This window comes from Lottia gigantea, assembly GCF_000327385.1.
Source record: "Lottia gigantea unplaced genomic scaffold LOTGIsca_41, whole genome shotgun sequence".
Classification (NCBI taxonomy): Eukaryota; Metazoa; Mollusca; class Gastropoda; family Lottiidae; genus Lottia; species Lottia gigantea.
The window spans coordinates 1,051,761-1,068,544 of record NW_008709421.1 but is presented as its reverse complement, the minus strand read 5'-3'; the positions used below and the strand labels follow the sequence as shown (position 1 = coordinate 1,068,544).

Sequence of the window (16,784 nt, the reverse complement as noted above, 5' to 3'; positions counted from 1 at the left end):
TTCCCATAAAGTATTCCCATGGTTCCTTTTTACTCATAATTAGACTTCCTACTAACGTTACCATGTTCTGTTTTTTATTTTCTCGGGCCCGGTTCGTGTTCAAACCAACATTCCAAAAAATTTCCAAAAAGGTTTTTTTCTCTTAACAATTAGTACTGATTCATCAAGATCAGTGCCAATTCCAAACCACATCGTGTCATTTGAAATGTCATTATATCATCAGGGAAAAGTAGTATAAGCTTTGAACTTTATATTTAGTTACATAATATACTATCTGGAATGTATTTTGATACACTGGCGGTCTCCTGTGGAAAATTATCACTATGACATTATTACTTTGAAATATATACCCCATATCGGTAGTAGCCTCAATTTAACAATGATCGATCAAAACGAAATCAGGACCGCCCGTAAAATGCCCCACCCCACCCCACTCTCCCATTTCGCCCCTAAAAAATTCTGACAACCGACCAATTCCATTACTGTAACAAAATATTAAACACCATTGCCCCTCCGGCTATATTACTTGCCCTACGAACAGTCAAGTCTGGCTATACGGGCCTGATCGAAATAAGTGTTTTTCCTAGCACTGTACCTTAAACTTTTTATTGGCTATGTTTGAGAATTTGAATTTCTCTGCCTTCTTAGATGTAGTATTCCTCTAAATTGATGGAAAAAATGTTCTGTTATGAAGACAGAGATCTTTCATTTCCAATATCAAACTGTCTACTGATAACTTTCTGATAACTGTCAGGGGATTGCATTTCATTGGAACACTTATTGAATTGGATTTTAACGTTGGCAGAAGCGTCAAAGGCCACAATGGTAAACTGGAAATATCAAAGCATTTTAAAGTATATTTTTTTATAGTGTATCCACGTTTTGAAACATATTAAACACCGTAATAATCATTGACAATTAATGAAGCATAAGGGTGAGCTCGCGATATCCGCCCTCGTAATAATTTTATTTTTGTGAAAATTAAATACATTTTTTGAAACCTGGATACCCAACCAAATCCCCAGGTTACATGCATTGTGAATTCTACGGATCAAGAAGAACGAAAATGATGTCTTCGCATATTACTCCATAAAATGTGTTGTCTGTCCTCATTTTCCATTTTCTTGTGAGATCGTCAAAACTGTTTCTTTTTGGAATTTATACTATTTAAGACAATTATGCATAGGCGCAGGGGGCGGGGAGGCAGGGGGAGATACAGACCGAAAAAATATCGGGCAACTACCCGAAATCAAAGAAAAATACAGGTAAAATTCGTGAGAAAATTTCGGGCAAATTAGCTTGCCCTGACAACTGGACTTTGGTCCGCCCGCCTGTGTAACTAAACTAGCCCCCATATTTCATTTACAATAAGCGACCCTGTAAACTTTATCTTGTGGGAGAGTTGGATATTATGGTTACGAAACAAGTAGTAGTGTTGTTATTGAAGATGAATACATAATCTGATGGTCCCGGGAACAATTTACCTTCCTTATTCTCCATTCTGGTTCCCCCTGTGGCTGATATGGAAAAAAACGTATTGTCCTTAGGATTGAAATACAAACCCAGGTCGCGTGTTACAGGATGTGTACGTAGGGTCCTTTCGACAATTGAAAATCTTAACAGCGTACCAGGTGCAGAAAATAAGACGTAAAACACCATTTCATTTGATAAAGCTAGTTGTTACGTTATAAGGCCTAATGAATTGATTTTGGCGCCATGTTTGTAGCAAGGAACAAAAGACAATCAGTATACATTTGAACATTAGATTAAAGGAACTTTAAGTATACTCAAAGATTTTACTATGTAAACGTTTTCTCTTCGCATGGTTAGTAGAGCTTTTTTTATTTTTCTCTCGAGACGATTTACAAGATATTTGATTCGTTAAATAATTGATGTGGTCTAGTGAATTTTATCGTCAAAATTAGGCAACATTCTATTGCTTGAAATCGTTTTCTCGGAAATCAAAACAAAGAGCTGATGATTTCATCCCAGCGTTGTTAATGTTTCTTCCATGATTTTAAGAGATTGTTTTACTGTAAATGTGTCGATGACGTATCTTGTCTGGCGCTGTGGGAAGGACAGAGAGGACTTAAGTCTTTCCTCGAGCATTTTCATGTCTACTTCATATACTATTTTGTCGGCTTGTTGGTTGACTTATGAACTGCGATTTGTAGGTACATGGCATTGTCGGTGTCTTCCTGCCAATATTCCTAACAATAATTACATTAGGGCACAATCCCGGACATCCCCACTCTTCTGGGATACCACATATCTTATGTGACGAAAATGTATGTGTATTGGTTTGTATATAATTGGCACAGGTAATCAAAAGATAAGGGCATTGTCAGTTTTCTCTTCATGGTCTTAAGATTAACACACTAAATCGTTATATCTCGGGACATTTCCTGGAATCCGTTATATCAATTTACCCTCTCCCAATGATGATCGTTGCCAGGGCATCTGAATACCATTTGTTTGACATTGTTGGTTTTTGGTTTATGTGTACATTATACGTTTATCCTCTCTAGGGGTCTAGAATATGGTCCTGGCATACAGATATATCCAGATATTCGACCCGTTCTTCTGCCGGCCATGTAAGTCAGAGGGACTGACACGGAAAAGAAAGAAAGAAACAACTATATTTTACAAGGACAGCAACTTCAAGGTTCATAGTTAAGGATCCCTTCTACCAGCTGGTCCTTGACAATGCGTCTAGTCGTTCAGATGGAACAAAAAACGAAGACTGTGTACTGCAGACTGTGAACATCAAAGATCCCTCTACTGTTGAAAAGGAGTAAGCTATTGCCTCTGTCCTGGCAAATTCCTCCCAATGAACACTATATAGTGTTTTCAGTCTTCATAACCCTATAAGAAGCGGAACAGTAGGATATAATATTTCTTTATGATATTGGTATTTCTTAATGTAAACACAATGGTACCGTTGAAATCCATATGATGTTAATATTGTAACCTATCTTACTATGTCTACTAAATCTGATCTTTGAAGTTCTTTTGTACCCATATATCAGATTATAATAACTTGGTTCTAAAAGTAGTTCTCTGCCTGCATTGACGGCTACGTGTTTACACCCCTTTAACACTTCCGATAACTAATTTGCGTCCATTATGGATTAAAACTAAGTAAAAAGCCAGCAACAAATTCAATTAATGTAGAAAAGATAATCGTATTTTGAGAAAGTGTGTTGAGATTGTGAAATTTTACGACCACAGACTGGTGTTGGTGTCACTTTATATTATCATGTTGTAGTTTGTGTTATTATAGGCTACCAACATGAATTGATGTGCATTTCGTGGTCGTAAGAAATATAGCGTAGTATTATCAGCTTCATTATAAGCTCAAAGAGTGTCTTTTCAATACCACCACACCACAACAAAATTTGAACATCATTTACGCGTGTGCTATTCAGGAATACCAGACTTCCTCTATATAAAGGAATTCCTCTATTTTTCTGCTCAGTGGTATTTTTTATTTAATTAAAATGGTAACCCAAGCCTGTACAACACGAAGGAGTCTGTGCTCCCCTTGACCCTCTATATATACTGATATTTTCCATTTTCTTTATTTTTTTATTCTTTTCTGGGCTAATAGATGAACACCATATATTCAAAGAACATCCCAGAGATCAGTCTTGTCTGAAATGTCCCGAAGAACACGGTTTTCTGAAGTTGTAAAACCTTTTTGGTGTTCTTGGTCAGCGCAATTCTTCTCTTTCACAGTTATAAGTTACTGTTACAAATTGCATGTTCTCGCTAGCAACATCCGCTGCAGTGCCTTCATCTCTCTTTTTTATTTGGTTCTTCAATTTTCCACTGATTGATATTACTCTACCTTACTACACACCACACCACACCGAACACTCCACAATTTATCTTCTTTCAAGCCATTTTACTTACAATTTCCCATTTATTAAGGAACTCTTCTGGATTGTTAAAAATCACGTTTACGATTGGCCTTTTATTTTATGAAGTTTAGCTAATATTTCGGTTTGGATGGCCATCTGAAAACTGAAAGTGTTTGGTGGATTATGTTTTGTGTCTCCTTGTAACAGACATAATACATATCTCGTCAATTTCCTTCAAAGGGTCTATGCGATATCAGTTACTCTTTAAATAATTAAAACACGCGCATCTTTAACATGTAGTCAAGAATTTACCTAACTCTCATAGGAGCAGACTGTATATTAGGTCATTTAATTAGTCTTTCAACACGAACTTGATTAAAACATGGGGCGAAATAAATTAGATCATTGTTTGCTATATACAGACAAGAAGGCTAGATGGCGAAGAGGGTTGTGTTTACATTGCTAACCATCAGGTAATTGGTCTTCAATGATCCACAACTTGCGTATTATTACACATTTTCACTGTCGCGTGAGCTTTCTAGACAGATGAAAGAGGAAGTTCGTAGTCTACAATGGATTTGTTATTTAACGTCTGTGTTTGGATACCAGATGATGCAAAGTTGTTTCGGTGTATTGGCATTTAACATGATGGCTATTGGTCATTTTAAGATGTCCAATTTAAATAACACTCAGATACGAACCAAAGGAAATGTCCCGATTGAGGTTTCGATTCAATGTTGACCTCACTCGATCCCTCCTTTTGACGATCTGGTGGAAAGCGAGCATCACGAATCGATGGTATTGTAGTTGTTTTGTGTCGCCATCGCTGATCGAAAGTGGTCGCGAATCAAACGTATATATATTGAGAGTGAGAAAGGAGAGAGTAGCCATGCAAGAATCTTATCTGACCGTACCTCAAGCCTTCGCTTGTTCATACTGTATTAAAAATCCCACACAGTAGGCTACACAACATCAGACACGTTATCTCTCACACCATTAGACGGCTAAACTCTTCTCGGACTAGTCTGTAATATGAATCATCTCCCACGCGCCAGAGCATTCGATTTTAGTTGATTTGTTTTGACCAAATTTCCCGACTACATCCTTAAATTTCCGCTATTTTCAAATTGAAACAACACTCAAGACGTGTTTCAAGTAAGTAAACTTAATCTCAACAAAAAACTCCTTGGTTAAATTGAAGCGATCAAATTTCCAATGTTTACCGCCAACTCAGATAAATTATTTCTGTTTCATTCATGATTTCAGACTAAACGATCAATGGAAGAATCGACTAAAAATAACTTTGATTAACATCGTTAACGAATTGAAGAAATAAGATATATTTATGACATAATCTATGGACTTTTATCAGAGCAAAGACTATAGGATTTCGGGTTTCTGAATTTCTTGGTTAAGCTTGGCAGACTTCAACTAAACACGATTCGATTGGGTAAAAGATTTATTTCAAAGTAACTTAAGAGTCGCAATAGATATATTTGGATTTTAAAAACACAAAACAACAGAAATAGAAATGAGAAAACCTAAAACTACTATGTGTTGAAAATGATCGACTCTGTCCAGCCGTTATGTATTTTGAATGATTTTAATCCATTTCGTATAAGCAAGATACATTTTGTAATCAAGATACATGTAATATATTGTAATGATATCTACTGGTAGAGCTCGACCGAAATGAAACAAGGCTTACCTCATACATTATTTTGCCTTAATGGACCAACTTTATATCGTAACCCGGTCTCCTTCTGATAGTGATGCTTATGTCGATGCCCTCACCCAAAAATTAAATTAAGCCCAACTGACAAAATTTTACTGTCCAACCTTGTTTTTCCCCAACTGTCTGAGCATCCCAGTGAACAGCTTGTAGCACACAATATTCCAACTACTATACTACTCAGCGTACCATCTCTGTTCTTAACGACCCAGAAATATTTCCAAAGAAATTAGAACTTGCTATTTCTTTATTAGTGGGAGTTCCCATACACTGTTTGTTCACAATAAAATTAAGAGTAATTCGCTTTATTTGCGTCTTTGTCACCGTAAAACCTATTAACAAAAGCTCTTTTCTTCTTAAAGTACTCCATGAAGCATTTGTTTTCATTAGTAAATTCGTCAAGGAAAAAACGCATTTTCTGTCAAAAAACGACAAATTAGTTCAGACGAAGAACACAAAAATCCTTCGAATTGACAAGTTTTCCCTTTTGAAATAATAAGACAAATACTGATTTGAAAGATTTGGTTATCTCGCATGAATGGATGGTTCTCGTGATTTTGTACTTGGACTTTATTGAATTAGAAAGGGTTAACGCTTTTCTACAAAGAGTTTTACAATGGAACTAAGAACCATTACGCCAAACACAGAAAAAGAAAAAAAGAAATTCTAAAATGATTAGAGGTGGTTAACAAATATAGGCCAAGATTTTAGGAGACTGAACAGTTGTATTTGTTTTTCTAAAAAAAAAATTATTTGAAAATGGTTAAATAATAGTTGTGCAAAGAAGTTGTTTTGCATACTGTTTGCATCTATTTTGGACCAAATGTAATATGAAAGTTCGATGAGGTTCGATGGGAGAGGTTTGGTTGGTCGTAAATAGTAAATTTCATCGCAACAAGTCGTATCAAAGCAACAGGAAGAGTACGCATTAGCTATATCTACGGAAAAAAAGATTAATTCGTGGGGAAAAATTCATTTGCTAAACCTACGACGGAAAATATTCATTCGCTAAACGAAGTAAAATATTCATCCGCTATACCTACGAGGGACAATATTTATTCGCTATACCTACGAGGGATAATATTCATTCGCTATACCTACGAGGGATAATATTCATTCGCTATACCTACGAAGGACAATGTTTATTCGCTATACCTACAAGGGATAGTATTCATTCGCTATACGTATGGGGGAAAATATTAATTCGCTTTACGTATGAGGGAAAATATATATTCGTTATACCTACGATAGAAAATATCCATTCGCTTTATGTGAGAGGGATTGTATTCATTCGCTATGCCAACGAGGGAAAATATTCATACGTTATGCCTAGGAGGGATAATATTTATTTGCTATACCTACGAATGATAATATTTATTTGCTATACGAGGGATAGTATTTATTTGCTATACCTACGAGGGATGATATTTATTTGCTATACCTTCGAGGGATAATATTTATTTGCTATACCTACGATGGATAATATTCATTCGCTGGACAATTTGATCCGAACAACATTTCGTGTCATATACAACACTGTTTTCCAGCTAGATCAGTGATCGGCAAGGATACACGAGTTTCATAAAAATTCATATTAATCCAGACAACCGGACATTCTGGCAATTTTATCCTGTGGGATAAGTGTTTTACCACAGAAATACGTATGAATGGAACCTTACGGTGAAGATTTTACATTAAATATTTAGGTAGTCTGATATATAATTGTGCATTTCATCGCTGGCATTGATATTTACATTAAACTACTAATGGTAGTCAATTATCGAGCCGATATAGAGAAAAGGTGACACTCCATTATGATCTTGTTAAAAAAATTGACATGACAAAACATTGTATCAATAAATAATGGCAGAAAAGTCGAAAGACCTGGCAAACCTGATAAATGTATGTGTAAAACCTATCACTTTAAGAAACCAAAATAGCACCCTGATATAGAGTATCTAAAGTCCAGTTGACACGCTGACGTTGGTTACACTTTTTTTCAAAAAATGCTGTCGGTTTTCTTGCGCCTTAAAAAAGTGAATAGAAAAGTACACAGGGAAGTTTCTAGACTATGTATCGGTCATCAATTCTAAACTAAACTGACCAATAAAATAGGTGTCTATTGAATAATATTAACATTTACGAAAACATCAATTTTTGTCCTAAAATCAGTTTTCGGGAAAGAGAGAGTTTGATTTTCCCAAATGTACAGACCTAGGATGAAACAAATACTTCATTTAGAAAATGGAGTAAACGATCTGGAAATGCTGGGTATTTTTCTTCTGTTCTGATTTGAAATCGTTGAAAGGTGAGAGGTTAGATTGTTACATACTGATGGGATTTAGTTCGCAATGAACAAGGTTGTCAAGTTCGGTTTTTTTTACATATACGACAACCATCTTTTGTGGGGAAATTTCTCTTGTAGACTCTCATAATTACACAATGCTAACTTGACGAATTCAGTACGCGCTTGAGAACGTTGCCTATAATGTAACAATGAAGAATAAACAAAAGAACTTGTTCCTATGAATATGATAAGAAACTGTTTTATGTGAACTGGTGGTGTGGCATCACCATCAACTAGCCTTTTTCCATTTTCTTCTTAACACAAGACTGTCTTTCCTTTTGTTTTATGTCTCGACATTCGTATGGGACAAAACTTCCGAGGAAACTTCGGTCAAATGGATTCATATTAAGTCTTATGTACAAAGAAATATTAAGACCAGAGCGATGGTAATCTCAATACAATGACCATCGAGCAAGACAAAGCAAACAAATAACTAATAAGATAGCCTTGTTATACCCCATGTCACCAATTATTCATAGAAAATAATCATAGTAAGTATGATATATAAAAAATTCGAGTTTATTAAATTGGATTAATTTTGTGCTGTTAGTTATTCGTATATATGCAATACAATATCTCCGAGAAAACGTTTCCAAATTATTGCTCTTGCTGCAATCAAAAGTTTGTGACGCACATTCTTCGTCGTCATTCTGGGGTCGTTTAAATAAACATCAGTTATAAAAGAACCATAAATTTTATGTAAATGAGATAAATTTAATTCCAGTTCTTGTAGAAAGTATCGAATTTATTTTCTACGTCTTAAGTCGCAAATAATTCAGTCCGTCTTTAATCAAGAGAAATATGACGCGGCATCAATAAAAGGTTTAGTCATACATTAGGCAATTTCACTTTTCATATTGCATTCTCAATGGCACCATACACACGCCTACGTAAACTCGCCCATACATAGTTCAGTCCCATTTACAAACTTTTATAGATTACCGATTTCTCAACAATACCTGATTAGATTAATGAATTACAATCCACACCTCTTCCAATACCATCTTTACATAAATTGAAACCACTCGATAATATCATTCAGAACATGTTTGGAGTAAGCATTGATAACAATTCCGTTTCACGATTAAGTCACAAGAAGTTTAAGAGAGTTTTTAACATTTGGATTTTTACTTCAAAACATTAAGAAGCAGTGCTGATGGGATTTAAAAACATATTAGGATTAAAGTCTATGTAAGATTTCGGAGGTAGGTCTTGTGTTAAAAAAAATTTTCAAGTTCATATTGAATTTGTCTATTCAGGTACACTCCTTTTATAGTAAATTATATTTCTTTATATTTTTTGCTAAAAACATGATCGATTCGCTAAAGACATATAGATGATGGTCTGTTTTCTCTCAATGTTCCATCAGCTTCATTGTAAGGGATATTAAGAGTCAAATATTTCTACTGCTGGAAGAGGGCAGATTAATCGATTCTGTACATTTTTCAGTTTTAATTTGACGTTGTCTGTAATTAAACACAGATTGCTAAAACATTGATGTCGAATTTGGACCACAAAGAGAGAAACGTTTGCAAGATTAAGGTCGTGCTGGTTACATTCTTTGGTTTCATTGCAGATTATTTTTTATATTCTTAAATTTCTATGAATTGTGGAATATGAATTCTGTCGGCTGGTAACGAAATATAAGGCGTCAATCCCTTCAAACTAGATGTATCAGAAACACAACTTGCTATTGTGCATTTTGAATAACGCTTATACAGTGTCATCCTCACAGCATTTTTTTCCGAGAGGGATGTCTCCATAGAGGAAGGGCATGCTCATTTTTTCGAAATGCTCAATTAGCTACTGGGTTTGTCAAATCGACATCCCATTTATAAGTTGGTATAGTTAAAAAATGTTTACAATAGTATTGATTACCACCACACACTAATGGCATATTTAGTAAAATATAGGCAATATATTTAACTTAGTAAATTTTTTATTTCAGAAACAGCAAGATTACAGATAAGATAGGGGCTGAAGAAAGAGGAAGTTTTTATTCTGGTCACAACGACCCCACAAAATGATTTGTTCCCACTTTCACTGTCTATTATTAGCATCGTTTATAGTCTTAACAGTATCCGAAGATTTCTCGCCACTTTATTTAAATGAAGTAAGTTCTCTTTTTTTTACTCCGGGTTGTTTTGTGCTTTATCTTTGTTTCAATGTTGGATTCTTTTTCAATACGTTTTAGCGGGGGATGCCAATTTGTTTTATGAACTTCACTTTGTTAATAATAAGAAACCACAGCTCTTTTTTCAAAATTATCGCTTCTTTATGGCTGAATAGATTTTTTATTTTTTTTTTAATCTCGAAAACGAAGTTTATATGGGGGTTGGAAGAAAATCTGTTTTCTTTTTAGAATTTATTTGCCGATGATTTATATTTGATAATTGAAATTCAAGTTTTGATAATTTCTCCTTTTAAACGGAATCCTTTTAATTATATATTTTCGTGTTATCGATGGTATTATTTTAAAAGTAACCATGAAAAGATCATATTAAAAATGAAGTTAATAATTTGCCAAAAAGATAAATTAGATCACGTCGACCGATGTTTACCTGAATGTTATGAGTATATAACGATATAGTTGTCTCTATATGCACTTTACTATTAATGCTTACCACGTTACTCTTTCTGGATGAAAACCTGTCGGTTCTTCCATTATTAAATCTAAGGCAAACTATATTCTATAAGTAAGCAACGACTAATATTTTATCGTTCAGACTCCTGATAAAGATCTCAACGATTACTGAAATTCTTTCTATTTTATAATACCGTTATATTTTAATCTAAAAAATAATACGGGTGCCAAATTTTTATGACGAATTGTGCCAACGACCACGATTCGTCGTTATCAAGAATCGGGTCCTACATGACACCTTTTCATTGGTTATTAAAAAAAACAAGAGGACTGCATTTGTTAGATTACAATGGAGAGAAAAACGGAAACGTAATTTTATTATAATCTAATTTTTGTAAGATTAATTTTTTATAGACGATCAATGTTCTGGTAAAGCGAATACACGTGATGTCTTTGGATGGCCTCACTAAGTAACTTTATCTTTTCAGAATGAAGACACAAATGATTTGCTAAAAGATACAGACAGTTTACCATCGTCAAATAATATATATGATTCCATCCCGCCTGCCAGACCTCCTTTCCCATTATTAAGTTTGCTCTTTTCTAAACTGAAAATGGAAGGCTCAGAAAAACAGGCCGTGATTAAACGTGTGTTCTGTAATGGTTTTACCGGATGTGGTGGTCGTCATAGAGGTCGCAGACGACAATATACAGCCCGAATTCTAAAACGGCCTTTCTGTAATAATTGGGGATGTGGTAATGGGAAAAGAGCATTGGAAAAAGTTCCTGTGCAACCGTTTGGTAAGAATTTGGCGAGAAAACGACTATTTTGTAATAATTATGGAGGTTGTCGAGGAGGTAAAAAGAGGACTCTGTATTCTAATTGGTTGGGTAAACTAAATGGTGTTGCTGATAATTTATAAACCAAAAAGGTTAGTAATGATATATTATTAATATATAATATTATTGACCTCCAATGGAACCGTTGGTCAACGTTTGATCAACTAACTAGACGAAATATTTTTAATATTGGCAAGTAGGATATTGGATTTATGTTCTGAAAAGCTCAAAATGAGCTCTATCAGCTTTAATTTGGTACCATGCGTTATTTGAAACAATAGCGGATCATGCCCAAATACGTCTACATCAGCGGGTGGATGCTGAAATAAGAAACTCTTTGACTGCTTTTAAAGTTGCAATCTGTCAAAGTTCTGACTTATTTACTTTCTAAATTCAGTAATTTTGATTGGATTGTACTGTAGCGAATACAACCAATCAGAGCCCTCGACAGAAGGACGTATATAATGTAGCTGTATTTGCTAAGGTGCAAACCATTAAAATCACTGCATTTACAAACTTCCGTGATATAAGAAAAGTGCCTAATGAAGTCAAAGTTTTGGACCTAGTATATTAAACATTGACCATTGCAAAGATGAGAGAAATGTAGGTGTATGAAAAAATGACCACTGCGTGCTGCTGATAATATTTCAATCGGTTGAAATTATTGATGACTTCTAATTAGATGGTATTATCAATATTTCAATATAAAAACATAGTCGGTGTTAATATCATAGTTTTCAAACGAATATATTTTTTTGTAATTCATTCATTTTATGTACAGAAATTGTACTTTAAGTAATATCATGATTTCGAATTGGAGCAAGAAATTCTTGTATGGACCATTAAATGCTGATTTACCATTCTCGGTGATATTTTTGACCCTCCTTTAATAGTACATTTATTGACAATTTTCTGCATCTTGAAACAGTTTCTTCATTTCTACAGAAAATCTCTGACCAGAATTAGTTGAATTTAATGCCACCATTTTGAAAATTCTAAAATTGCTGAGATGTCGATTGATTGGTGATAATTAAAGCGTGTTCATGTAATCTAAAAACTGATTCTGAACATCTTCAAACCTTACAGACTAATTCTACCTAGTCAATATAAGACTGAGTTTCTAATCATAAGAGTCAATGTTCATTAACCCACCAATTCTATTGTTTTTCATTGATCTTTCAACAAGATTTCCTCACAATTTTATCTGAAAAATCAACAACTCAATCCACCCAATCTAATTCTTAACGCTATCTTTCCTTTTTTATCAATTTTTATTTCTCATGACTTAGCTTTAATTGTATTTAATCCCAAATTAAATCAACAATTGAAAGAAGCGGATGTGAAATGTTCTTAAGGCAAAAATTATTCTGGGCGAAAAGATTAGTAAATTCCAAGGGCAAGATATACCGGAAAATACAAATATGTACAATAATGCAAATAAAAGATAAAATAAAGATTGGCCTTGGGATAAAACAACACCTTTAAAAACTGTGTGGGCTAGTATGTCAAACAGGTAATCATCGGTTGTTGCTTTTGATTCTGATGAAAATAGCAGGATTCAAAGAAGGTTTTGTAAATTTGTATGAGTGTCGAGACACTTAAAGTTTCTATTTGCACTATTCCATTGTTTCTTTTAATTCCAGAAAATTTTATCAGATTATGACGTTATTATCGCAAAGGTCACGGTTCACCATTTTCGGAGGTTGATTTCGGTCTTGAAATTGAATATATGTACCAAAAACTGTACTAAATCCTTCAAAAAAGGTATCAGAAATTGCTCGTATTGTAGATAAGGTCTATATAATACGGTGTACGGATAATTTTTAATTGCCCAGTCCTTTATCGATCAATCGTCAATGTCATTAGAACTGTACGAAAATCCTTCAAAAAGGTACTCGAAATTTTTCGTCTTGTAGATAAGGTCTATATAATACGTGTACGGATAATTTTTGTCGATCAGCATTATGGAGGAGTCCTGAAAAAGGCGAGTCGTCAAAGTCATTTCAAACAAAGTCTACAATTATGAATTAACCACACACATGGCTAAGAATTCTAAAAATCTCAACTGTAAGCTGTGACATGAACTATCATACGATAGACCTCCAAAAATGGTAAACTTTGATCTTACACCATCCGTTGGTTCCTATTATTCAAGAAAACTACACTATATCGTTTCTTTTACAAATGCTAGTAAGCTTGAATGTTATTTGCACTAGTCTCGGTACAAGCTGGTCAAAATTTATTCTGGCACTGGCACGAATCTCTTTAATGACTTGTATCCGTCACCAATATTATATCATAAGGCGTTTTTGATTCCGCTCCAAACAATATTCATGGCGGATATCCAATCTTTAACAAATATATATAATCTTTAAATCTATTTTATGATTTTTTTACGTACATAAGATGTGGTAATTTGTGCTTCTTTTCTTTATTTGAAAACCATTCAGACTTTTCTGTCATAGTACATGAAGGAAACCTGTAAAGCCGGAAGTAGATCTATATTTTTTAAATCAAATACTTAGACGACTGATTCTCTTTAAATTAATCTAAAAGCCTTGTCAGTTGCCCCTCATTTATTCAGTTGAATAAATAACATTTTTTAGAACATTATCACTCTACTTTATGATTGAATGGTATTAATGATCCATAAATGTTGTTTTAAATTTGAATTTAAAGACGATTACGCTTAAAGGGACTAATAGACAAACTTACGCCATCCTTATTGACCAACTTCATGGCGAGCAAAGAATATGACGTTCACAGTCGCATCTTTACCCATTCCAAGAAGTCTCCGACGACACCCTGTGCTGCGCCTCGGACCAAATTGCTTTTAAGATTTAAAATATTTTCGTCCCGTCTTAAGAAAAAGGTCTGCATATATAGCGGCGGTAACGTGTGGTGTACAGTTTGGTGCCCTACCCAAACCTCTTGATTCGCTTCGCCGAAGCCCTAGTGCTACGGGATCCCTCGACAGTTGGAAATCGAAAAAGAGTAGGTTTCTTTCAATCAGGCGCATATCATTTCAGTTCATACCCACTTTCAACTGTATATACATTTTTAATCTCGCACCGTATACCGCACCTTAACCTTTGGCTCTCGTGCTTTTAAATGCGTGAGTCGTGATGCGATCCATTATAATGTGACCATTAAACTTATATAACAACATAGACTTGCGGCAAGTCTCGCAAGCGAATACGCCCACCAGCACGAGCCAAAAAAGTGAAATAACGCAATATCAGAGTTTTATGCGATATCTCTCAAGAAAATCATCGGATCCTCATCAAATTCAATAGTGCATATCTTTATAATGATATTGACACACATACAAAAGATCAAAAGAATCCTTGGAGAATTGTAGTCTTTGGGGTGGGCATGAGCAAAATAGGTGAAAAAAAACGAACGCAATATCAGAGTTTTATGCGATATCTCTGAAGAAAATCATTGGATCATTACCAAATTCAATAGTGCACATCTTCATAATGATATTGACATATTGACGTATAAAAAGCATTCATATATCGAAGATGACTTTAAAGGAATAGTTTCTCTGGTTGTTCTAACAGATGCGTTCATCTTCTTGCTTGAAACTTGCTAAAATAAAGTTGGTTTTATGGTAATCTGGAATCAATATTTTTGAAGGCAGACAGATTACTAACGATCTTTCGAAACAAATGAATGAATTACACAAAATATTTTATTGAAAACTATGATATTAACGCCGACTATATTTTATATTAAAATTAAAATAGTGATAATACCATCAAATTAGAACTCAATATCTTCTACCGAATGAAATATTATCAGCAGCACCTGGTCATTTTTTTTTTAATACGCCTACGTTTCTCTGTGAGAATGATGACGTATAATATTGACATCTTTGTCCGTCCGTGCTCTGAAATCTGAAAATGATTTTTGGCACCTCGAAAGTATCTACATCTAGTCTTCAGGCAGTCTTCAGAGTAGTAAAAAGGCTATAAAAATATTGCTGAAAATCACCCAAGTGCATGAGAACAGAAGAAAGCTATTGTTCAGAAGAAAAGAAGACATCATAACTGATATTGCATGCGTATCTAATGAAAATCGATGTAGCCTATTTGTTTGAAAAGCACAAGAAATCAATTAATTGTCTTATAAAAAAACTTACTAAAGGATGTATTTTATTTTTGTTGAGAATAGAATAGGTCTGATATTATTTATAAGCTGTAGGGTATACTAGTCTCAGTGGGTAATTACATAGAAAAGAACAGGAAGGATGGAAAATATTGTTAAATATTTAATAAGCTTACTATATGCCCAGGTTGTCTAATTGATAGTCATATAGCTATATTACGTTATAATATGGCAAACTTGATAAATACTCTGTACGTGTTACCGTACCATTGTTTCTAAATAAAATAGTTTTGATTCTTGATGGCGTACATTAGTGAAGTGAAAAAGTCTATTTATTATTTAAATAAAATATGCTTATTTCTCATTAATGAAATGAAGGAATTTACCTCAAATCAATTTGCGTGTGCCCAATTATCCGTTACTTACGATATCTACATGATTGTATAACCGAATTTCCTATAAATAAACAAGGTTTCTGTGACCAAATAACGGCGCCCCTAAAACAGATACTAAGATACACCAAATATAATGAATAACATCACTTTGGAAGCTTACCCACTTTTCATCCAATCACCAATTGGCCAACTTTCTATAATGGGATACTTATTCATTAAGAATTTCTCAAATACGTGATATTTTGAATGACAGCAAGCGAAAGGTTCTAAGTAAGTTTATAAGAAGTAAATTTTTTAACCACGAAGATTTTACTTAAATATGATCTACTTCTTGGCAATACGATAGTGCCTCACTGTAAATTATAACTGTTAAATCAATGAATACAGCCAATAAAAATACTGATTAACAGTAAGGTCACTGTTAAAATGTTAATGTAAGTGAACAATTTTCATGAATTTTTGTCACCTTTAATGAGGTCTTAACACCTTTAATCTCTTGGCGGCATTTACCTCNAATCATGAAAGAAAACAATAAGGTCACTATGCCTTGATTAACATTATGGTCCACAACAGCCCTTTGATCTCCACACCCTGATATAATGTTACAGTTGATTTCATATCTGAATTCAAAGAGAGATCACATAATTGATTTCAATTAAGACCATTAAAGAGATACATGCTTATTAAGAGTAAACACTGGGCGGAAAAAAGTGCATCTACTTTTTGTTGATGCTCAGCGAGTTGGTTGCTTGTTTAATTAGGAAACCGGGATTCCATAACAAGCATACATTTCCAGTTTCAGTGATGGAAAAAGATTCTAGTCGTTCGGATTGGGCAATAAACTTAGGCCTCTGCACGTTAAATTAGAAAAAAGAGTAGGCTTAAGACAGTAATCCCATTAGCCATAATA

The 16,784-nt window shown here is 34.2% G+C and overlaps 1 protein-coding gene across 1 annotated transcript; it reads left to right on the top strand.

Annotated features, from left to right (window-relative positions):
• Positions 1-9,965: 9,965 nt before the first annotated feature.
• Positions 9,966-11,449, top strand: LOTGIDRAFT_163724 (hypothetical protein; the record flags this gene model as incomplete). The annotated part of the gene is made up of 2 exons (XM_009060243.1): positions 9,966-10,055; positions 11,015-11,449. The coding sequence occupies 2 exons, from the start codon at positions 9,966-9,968 to the stop codon at positions 11,447-11,449; spliced, it is 525 nt and encodes a 174-aa protein (XP_009058491.1).
• Between the last annotated feature and the right edge of the window lie 5,335 nt (positions 11,450-16,784).